General features: G+C 36.3%; 1 protein-coding gene across 1 annotated transcript; it reads right to left on the bottom strand.

The window, feature by feature from the left end:
• Positions 1–399: 399 nt before the first annotated feature.
• Positions 400–8,830, bottom strand: LOC116260991 (uncharacterized). Its single transcript, XM_031639560.2, has 3 exons — positions 8,585–8,830; positions 5,371–5,575; positions 400–836 (listed from the first exon to the last, which is right to left on the bottom strand). The coding sequence occupies exons 1-3, from the start codon at positions 8,729–8,731 to the stop codon at positions 784–786; spliced, it is 405 nt and encodes a 134-aa protein (XP_031495420.1). The 5' UTR covers positions 8,732–8,830; the 3' UTR covers positions 400–783.
• Between the last annotated feature and the right edge of the window lie 836 nt (positions 8,831–9,666).

Raw genomic sequence — 9,666 nt, 5'->3', positions numbered from 1 at the left:
GGACTATACGTTTTAAAAGCCCAAAAGTCACCATAAAGTAGATTGTAGTAAAATTGAGTTAAAATTATTAAAATCGAAAAGCTAGTGGAAGCGGAACCATTCTCAAAATTAGACTAGTTAAATGCATGAACCGTCATGCCCATCACTTGTTCTCTTTCATAAAGAATCATAGGTCCATCTTCAAAAAGTAATACTGATAATAACTGCTATATAGCGCAAAATTATTTCACAGTTTAATCGTCAAACTTGGTCACTCACTGGTTGGGCAGAGTCCCATTTTTTAAAGAAACAACTCTAATTTATGAAATTTCAACATTTGATGTGTTTCTAATCGATTATATACAATGTTCCATGTCAACACACTTGAGATACTCAACATTTTGTGTTGTAAAACACGTATAAACGCTGAAACGCCGTAAGTCAATACTATATTTACATAGCTGAAAAAATGGAGGTCTGACTAATCAAATATTCAGCCACTATAAAGTAGAACCACTCGATTACTGCTCGCTTACATGTGCCTCTGTTTCCATAGCAAGTCATATTTAGATTGAAGCAGTAGGAACGTAAACAATTGGTTCAGTCCAAATTTTTTTCAACACACAAGTCTATTCATCCTAATAGAATAATATTATAAACGTAAGGGGGATACTTTGGTAGTCGATAGATGTATGGCGTTAGTGCTGAATGCATTTGCCCCACCAGTAGCTCAGAAGCACGATAGTGGCAGCTTTACACCATTAAATTAACACTTTTCTCGCATGAAAGGTATGATTTGCTTGATCAACTAGCTGGTACACTTGTAGCACTGGTCTTCCTTACCTTGGTGGGTGGCCCTGTATCGACATAATACCAAAGACGGTGTATAGTTAGAACTCATACATGCGAACACACTGGAGTAAAATCAAGCAACCTTCAGCACAGATGATGTCCCCAACAATCAGGCTAGGCAACCCCAAAAATCCAAAACAGAATATGAAAGATATGTGGATCAATAGCTGGATGCAACAATTTCAAACTTTAGAAATGCCGGGAAATGAGAAGGATGGAACGAGAGCAGCAAACTCCATTTGTCAAGCAAAATAGTGTTCATGTGCATTTGTGAGAATAATACATAATCCATATGCAACAACTTTTAAGAGACTCTTACTTGGGAAAAAACAAGAAACTAAATACAAAACCTTCAGGAAAGAAAATATCCAAAACCTGAGATAAGATGACATTGCCGATAAAATTTACTTCTTATATCAAGGAATTAATATTTACAGAAAAAAACATATGTAACAATTAACGTGTTATTACATGACTTGTGTCAGGTACTAATGAATGTCAATAAGCACTAAATACTGATGCATTACTTGATATCAAAAGGAAAGAAAACCAAATTCAGTAAACAATCCCTTTGCTAATAAACCATGATTGTTCCACATAGGCAATTGCTATTGTGCATAACAGGAACTAAAATTCCTAAATGATTCTTTCTGGTCTTGAAGAGAGAGAGCTCATTAGTTCCATGACTTCCTAAACATTGGGGATCTCATTGTCCAAGTGCTTTCATTAACCAAGGATTGCCGTTATTATAGCTACAATGCTTTTGAAGTGAGTATTTTCATGTTATGGCATTAATCCGTGTATAAGGCAAATCCCTATGCTTATAAGTCACAGTAAGATTTTATTCCTCCCAAGAACAAATTAAATTGGAGACCTAGATGTTGGCCTATAACCAACCATCTAAGCTAAAATGCATTGTTAAAATTCACCAAGCTAAAGTTGCCAGCACTTTCTTGTTACAGTAGTTATTGCCATCAAAGAAAATAGAGTTACCTGGATCATTGAAACAAGGGTGACCGTAATCTAGCATAATGATATATAAAGCCTATTGAAGATCCTGGGTAAGATGAAAAGAACATGACTAGGACAATGTTGATGCCAAACAGTTCCTTATTCATCAGTTGGAACAGGCCACTCAAATTTCTTAAGCCCGTGCACAAGCTATGCTATAAAGGCATATGAGAAATCACAATATATTGTACTTCAACAATAATAAACTTAGAAGGGGGCCATATCCATATAGGCATGCAGATAGAAGTTACAGATTTAACATGGGAACTAGAAGGGTCATGCTGAAATACATTGACCTTGGCCTAGATGGTTACAGCTTGCCTTCTGGTCCTCCCAACCCAGCCTCAAATCAGTTTATATATATATATATATATATATATATATATATATATATATATTGTGCCTTGTGTACATTTTTCTCTATAATGTATTTCAGTTGAGGGTTGTAGACAATTTTTCTGTTCCTGTTTTTCATTTTCTCTTTCTTGTCTAGCCATTGGGCAGTCCAAGTGCTAGAATTGTAATCTTTAGGAACTAGTCAATGTCCAGCTCTCTCCTCTTTGTTGTGATATCTCACTTCATGGTATGCTCTTTGCACACTACTATTAGAAAGTATTATTTTAGTGCAGTAGTGCACCATTAGTTTCGTTGTGGTGATTGTTCCATGGTGCACTACTTTCTGTATAGTGCCTGTGGTGGTAATCCAAGCTATCCTATGAGGTTTTTTAGCTCAATTAGTGCTGATTTTACATGTTATCAGAACAAGGTTTCTGCCATTTTAAGGAAAATTAGCTTTGCCTCAGCACGCGCGCTCATGGAAGGAAACTATGTGCTGAGCTCCTCTTCAGTGGCTGAATTCAACACCAACTTCAACCCCACGTTCAATCTTGATAAAACAAACTATATAGTGTGGGCCACCCATTTGAATACATCAGGGGTCAAGGTCTTCAAGGTTTCTCATGAGATTCTAATCCCAGTCCCAAACCCAAAACCCATTAAATTAGAAGGTGTTAAGCAAATTCTTGAAAGAGATGAACTAACAAAAGCAATGAATTTCACCAAAAGTTAGATGAATTTGGAAAAGAAAAATTCTAAGATTATACTATAGATTATTAGTCGAGTAGATAGACAAACAACTGCTGATATTTGAGTTCTAAGAGTTCTTCTGAAACTGAACTAGATCATGGTTATGTTTAACCTAGTAGCTCATCAGCACTATCTACAGGGAAAAAATTATTTTGAATTGTGTGTGCTTAATTGCATTCTCAGCGTTCAACCCAGTCTGACCTCTTTAGGGAAACCAGCTTTTGCTATTTTGTATTTGGTTTACATGTCTTACATAGAAAAACATTTTTTTCCAAAATCAATTCTTCCAAAAAGAACACTTGAGGGCATCTTTGCTGCTTCACTCCTCCCTTGACCAAATTTCTTTCTCTCCTGTTCTCTTTTTCTGATCTAACACCATGATTATTCAATCAAGATCTGATATTCATAACATTTGCAATCTTTTCCTAGATTTAGAGTTTAGTTTATTGCCATCTATTCTTATTTTGAAGTTTGAACCCATTCCATGCAATGAAACTGAGGACTTTAATAAATGGAAAGAAGCAAGGAAATTTGAACTAGACAACCTTAACAAAGCTAAATTTTGGAAGCTACAAAAATTTATCTCTAAAAAAAAGGCTATTGGGTGCAAAAGGATCTATAAGGTAAAATAAAACCTTAGAAAGATACTAGGCTAGACTTATACCAAAAGGGTAACAACCTTAACAAAACTAAATTTTGGAAGCTACAAAAATTTATCTCTAAAAAAAAGGCTATTGGGTGCAAAAGGGTCTATAAGGTAAAATAAAACCTTAGAAAGATACTAGGCTAGACTTATACCAAAAGGGTATCCATAGGAATATGAAGTTGTTTGTGAAGAAACCTTTTAAGTTCTATACAAAATGACCATAGTTTTTGTTGTTGTTGTCTCTATTAGGGATGGAATATATACTAATAGATGTAAAAATTGAATTTCTTAATGAAAATTTATATGAAAATGCATCTATAAAAGACCCATCAACATAACATTTTGTCTAGTAAAATTATTCATCGGTAATAAGAAAGCTCCTAAAGAATGGTTTGATGGCTTACAGGTTGACTTCACACTCAACCTTTATCATATGACATAATATTACCTATTAAGAAATCTGAGACAGGTTTGTTCTTTTCTGTTGCACGTGGATGAGATAAAGTGAACAAAAAGGGTAAATAAGATTGAAAAATCTTTCCAAAACTCAGATGGAAATGTCCATCCAAGTCCCATGCTCTATGTTTCAGGAATTGAGGTAGCTTGTTTCTTCAAAAGATTACTTTTTGTCTCACATTAACCACAGATAGTATGACTAAATCAAAAATCGCCTACAAAGAAGTTAAAATACCAAAACTATTGGAGGTAAGATGAAGAACTTCCCCTTGACAATCACACCCCATATTGCCAACCAATTGAAGCTCTCACACAACTCACTATAACAAGACCGGAAATTGCACATGCAGTTCATGTTGTCAGCTGATTCCAAAATGTTCCCAAAATGAGTATATATGGTTGTGATTCTGAATGTCATCCATTATATGAAACAATCCATCTTGGAAAGACTTTTCTTATCATCATTGTAATCTTTGAAGTTAATTGTGTATACTGACTTTGATTGGGAGGTGATCACTCCACCACTCATTTGTGCATTTCTTGCATGAAAACTTAATTCCTTGCGGGATATAAGAAACAAAAAAGAGTTTCACTTTCATCTTCCAAATCTGAATATTGGGTTATGACCACATTCCACAACTATGAAGGAGGTGGACCAGGTGGTTTGGTTGAAAAAGTTAATTCAAGATATGAAGAGTAGTAGTGAACAACTGACGCAGTATGGTTTAGAGATAGATTGGATCATAGATTTGGATTCAGTTAGGCTTTTGATTTGGTTTTATTTGAGCATTGATATTATTTGGGTTTTGACTCTCTTGTTTAGTGGATCCGAGATCCAATTCGGATCCAAGGGTCAAGCTTCTTAAAGGCCTCTTTTCTTTAGTCTAGGGCTAATTTATGATCAGAAAAAACCTTTTTCCTGTGTAAACCATTTTTTTATTGATTTTTTTCCCATGTTTTCCCTTTTGTTCCTTGCTTTCTGGTGCTTTTCCCATGGGGATTATAGTGAGGAACTCTAATCACTGCATTATTGTGGCATGTTATTTTGCATTTGGTGCTTGCATGGTGTTAAACTAATCCCCTCTATGAGCCTCTATAGCTCCCCTAGAGCTGACCTGGACAAGATTTATGGCCAGTTAATCCAAATCAAATTCCCAATGATCAAGTAGACACATTTCTACAAGCACTGAATATAGACTCTGCAAAACTAAGCTGAGGCACAACTCAATCCAACTTGCCGGCTTTGGTTAGGCAATTTTCTCAATAAGGAAGTGCCATGGATGCATCATACATGCATGGAATGCAACGAGAAGGAAGGTTTTCAAGTAGAAGAGACATACTAGATATCAAGGCCTTCGGTCTGGTCTTGAAAAGAATGCGATGCCTGATAATGCCTACGACTTCCAATTCTGCTCCTGAGTGACTACAGCCCGTGCTATCATTAGCTTGCTTATCTTGGGTTTTCTTCATCACTAGCATTGGCTTCTTTAGAGGCACTTTTGTCCCAGAGAGTTCATGATAACCCAGTGTGAAAGTATATGTCCCCTGAGGCAAGTAATAACATTAAGAAGAAAAATGCTTCCAAGAAAGGAAGTCAAGATAACCATGTATCTGGACTCAGCACTTACATTTTATGCAACTTAATTTATCATGTATATGGTTGATGGAGTTGATACTTTTCTACATTTTTTTGCAGAATGGTGTGAGACATTACTTCACATACAAAAGACACATGGATAATCTCACTGCAGGAAAAAGTAGTTCAAGATTCCACTTCCACTAAACTAGCAGGAACAAACAACGTAACAAGACCTAGGCAGCTTCATTTGAGAAGACGATACTTTCTTTGCATCAGACGATGGTCAGAAGTACCATCATTGATTTAGAGGAATTGTGATATTTTGTCAACGCATCACAAGCAGGTAATTTTTCAGAATACTGCTGCGAGTTTCAAATTTATTTTACTATATATTACAACAATAGCAATGTTTTTACATCATAAAAACATAAAAAAATGCACAGTTTTTTTTTTTAAAGCAAATGAAGTGATCTGATTAATCATTAAAATAAGAAATTGCCCAACAAATATACATGTATGCAAAAAAAGCCCAACAAATATACATGTATGCAAAAAAAGATAAGCAAATAGATTCAGGTCCCAATTTTATAGTTTTCTACCCTGGTAGCTGCACGCAGTCATTTCAGGGTTGTGTCTTTGTGCCTCTAAGGCAATCTAATTGCTTGCCTTTCTTCCTTCCCATCCATACAAGTCATAATGCTGCACTAGTTTCCACCGCACACTAGAAAAAATCCTAGGTGGACCAATAGCTACAACACAATGCAGGATTCAGCTAAAGACATGTCAAGGTCGGTCTATCATTTGCTGGATAAACCCTGAATGGAGGACAGAGCAAGAAAAGCGACGTATGTTCTCTCATCTTTGTGGAAAGTAAACAAAAAGGGATTGAATAAAATTACACATTACAATGAGTGAGGAGAGATGGAGAAAGATGACACACATAAATGATTCGGATGAGAGGACCTACATCCACTGGAAAAACATCAAGGTCATTCTTTTATTTTTCTTTTTCATTCAATGATAGAGTACACATCAAACAAACTAAAGCCCATGACATTAAGAAACTTAATCCACAACAAATATTGATAAAATCCCTAACGATAAAAATAAGGCCGCATGTTCCAATCAAATTTATGAAGGTCTTAACTGTAAATGTTCTTTTTCTTTTTCTTTTTCATATTTTGTAGATTCTAAAAGCGCCCTCTCAAGTTGACGGGTAAATAAAATAAGTTTTCGGATCACAAATATAAAAAGTTCGCCACATTGATCAGAAAAAATTTTCCACGAAGACAGTTGCTCTGGTATCATACAAAAAACTAAAAACAAATAAACAAGGGAGGGGGGACAGAGAAAAACACTGCATAAAGGTAGTTAAGATCACATGGACTACATGACAGGAATAAGATATTGCTCCTCTTTCTTTCTCATTTTCATTTAACCATTGAATGTGTGTGTGCACAAGCTGAGGATCCAATGTTAAGAAACCTTATCTACACCAAATATTAAGAGCAATCTTAACATAAGAATACTGTGCCGTCTATTCACCAAAACTATGAAGATTTTAACCAAAAATGTTCATTGATTTTTTCCATATGCTGTACTTTTGAAAACCCCCACCTACATTCTGTAAATGTAAGAAACAACTGCTAGCATATATTTTGTTTTTTCTTCAAGTCCACCAGCTAACCACAAATTTAGAGTTATGCGAGATTGAGGAAGGATAGTGAGTCATTAAAGATTTTCTAATAGAAGTCAAGAAAATGTTGAAATTTAAAAACTTCATGGAAAAATGAAGCATGAGGAAAAGCTATTTATTAAGCAAATGAACCTTCATAAGATAATAGGAACTTATTTATTTAAGAACTTCAACTAGTAAACTGTAAAAGTGTTTCCGGAAATTGCCTTTTGAGTTTAGCTCATGGGGATTTTTCACGATAATATTTTGATTTGATTGCATGGTATTAAAATTTCATACATTCCCAAATCTCAATCTATCTGAGATAGGCAGCAATATTCCTAGAACTTATTTTTGAATCTTCGAAGCTGAGAACTTTTCACAACAATATCTTTGACAACCATTACAAGATCCAAATTTCCTATAATTTAGCCTCACGGAAGACCTTCATTCTGAGTGGACGTATTTGCGCAGGAGACAACAAAGTTGGAGATCCCTCGGGAAACTAGAAAATACGACGCTATTATGGGTTGGTTTGTAGTATCTTAAAAGCACCAACTCATCATTTGGCTCTATAGGTTCCTTGAGAAAAAAGAAACCAACCACCTCATATTCTCCAAAAGTTTTTCAATAAGATTTCCTCTAATAGGAAACAGCATACTATGAGGGAAACATTTTATGATCCAAAAGTTAATCTTTATCACCTATTAGTCCAAAGCTTCAGCTATTTATTGCCCAAGTTTGGCACCCATCATCGCCTTGAAGTATCGCAAGGCTGAGAGTGAGCGAGGGGAAGAGATGGAAGGAGAGGGCAAGCTGTCAGGGATGGGAGACAAGTTCCGATGTCAGAAGGGTAGGATGGAACGTAAATGCCCATGTAAAGAATGACTATGAAGGAAACTCACAGGAAAGAATCATCTTCGAGTAGGCTCAAGACAAAATCCGGATGCACACTCTCCTTCTCCCTCATCATCCTTAACATATAGCTATATTTAACGCAAGAACAGTACCAAGCAGAGACTTGACCAAACCATTCAAAATTGAAGTCCTTGTCCTAATTTAGGCTTTAAGTACAGCGATATTCCCCAACCCAATGTACACCAACTCTCTGTCAGATTTCTACCATCAAACGAATTAAGACAAGCTGCTGAAACACACTCCTGAAGAGGAAAAAGATTAAGAAGGAAAAAAAAAAAAAGCGAGAACTGAGAGAAGAAGAAGAAGAAGAATCGGGAAGCGCGAACAGCATTCTCGAGATAGTAACGTCGATTGAGGATACAGCTAGGGTTCAGACAATTACCTGTGAAGGGCGACAAAGGCGTCCGATCTCGAGGTTCTGGAGCTGGCCCTGGAACGAAGGTTGAGTCTCGACGACTCCCTGCAACTCAAAGATCGCCCACTCCGGGCAGTTCCCCTTCTCGCAGTTGCATCTCACCCGTATCTGCATCGCTTGTCGATCGAGTGGCACGCAAGTTCGGAACAATTCGAGACGAGCCGCCGGCAATTTTATTCTTCGGTAATTTGATGTCCTTTCCACGTTCGAGTCCTTCCCGCCAATTCCCGCGGGAAAATATTCCCTCCTCGTTTGTCTCTTTGTCTATGCAATCTTTCGCATTTATCCTCATCACAAACACTATTTACATCTTACCCCCAAAAAAAATAACAAAATATATATTATTATTAAATAAAAATAATAAAAATTAAAAAAATGATTGAGCTAAACGGGCGGGCTGGTTTTTTGGGCCCGAGCTCATGTCCGATCGAGCCAAGTACCTGGAGCCCGCGCCCAACCTTATTTTTTGGGCCGAGAGGTTAAGGGACTGTGTTTTATCAATTTGAAACAAAAGATCTAATGTACAACGGGTGGAGTCAACAATGACTCAACCCCAAATTGCCCAGGCAAGCTCAAGATTTGAGTTACAAATGAGTTATAAACTAGTCGAGCTTGAGTTAAAACTCTAGTTATAAACTAGTTGAGCTTGAGTTACACGTGCTTTACTTGTTTAAACTCGATTTGACTTAGATATTTTTTGTTTGTTAAACTTATAGGCATGTAGGTAATTTTTAATTAATTTTAACATATTTTTTTGTTGTTCATTATCATCTAAATAAAAAACGGTATGAATCAACTAACACAAGCTTAGACAAGTTGATTTTAGCTCAAGCCAAACAATATGTGATTCAAGCTAGCTCGCTCACTCTTTCTACATCCATACTCCCTATAGGCACAAAAGTGGAACCCTAAAACGTTACCAACAACATGGTTTCTTGTATTAACAAGCTGACATGGAATGAGCGCACTGTGCCTAAGCAGCCTTTTTTTTTCTTTTTACTTCAATCAGTTCTTAGAAGAAAATAGGGTAAAAACCATAGATGGCAAAC

Source organism: Nymphaea colorata, chromosome 9 (genome assembly GCF_008831285.2).
Source record: "Nymphaea colorata isolate Beijing-Zhang1983 chromosome 9, ASM883128v2, whole genome shotgun sequence".
Taxonomy (NCBI): Eukaryota; Viridiplantae; Streptophyta; class Magnoliopsida; order Nymphaeales; family Nymphaeaceae; genus Nymphaea; species Nymphaea colorata.
This window is presented reverse-complemented; position numbering and strand designations above follow the sequence as displayed.

Bases quoted from the DNA above. Each gene is read 5' to 3' on its own strand.
- LOC116260991 (XM_031639560.2), bottom strand. From the start codon at position 8,731: ATGCAGATACGGGTGAGATGCAACTGCGAGAAGGGGAACTGCCCGGAG. The intron at 5,576-8,584 runs GTAATTGTCTGA...TACTTGCCTCAG, and splicing joins GCCTTTGTCGCCCTTCACAG to GGGACATATACTTTCACACT. The intron at 837-5,370 runs GTATGTCTCTTC...ATGTCGATACAG, and splicing joins ACCGAAGGCCTTGATATCTA to GGCCACCCACCAAGGTAAGG.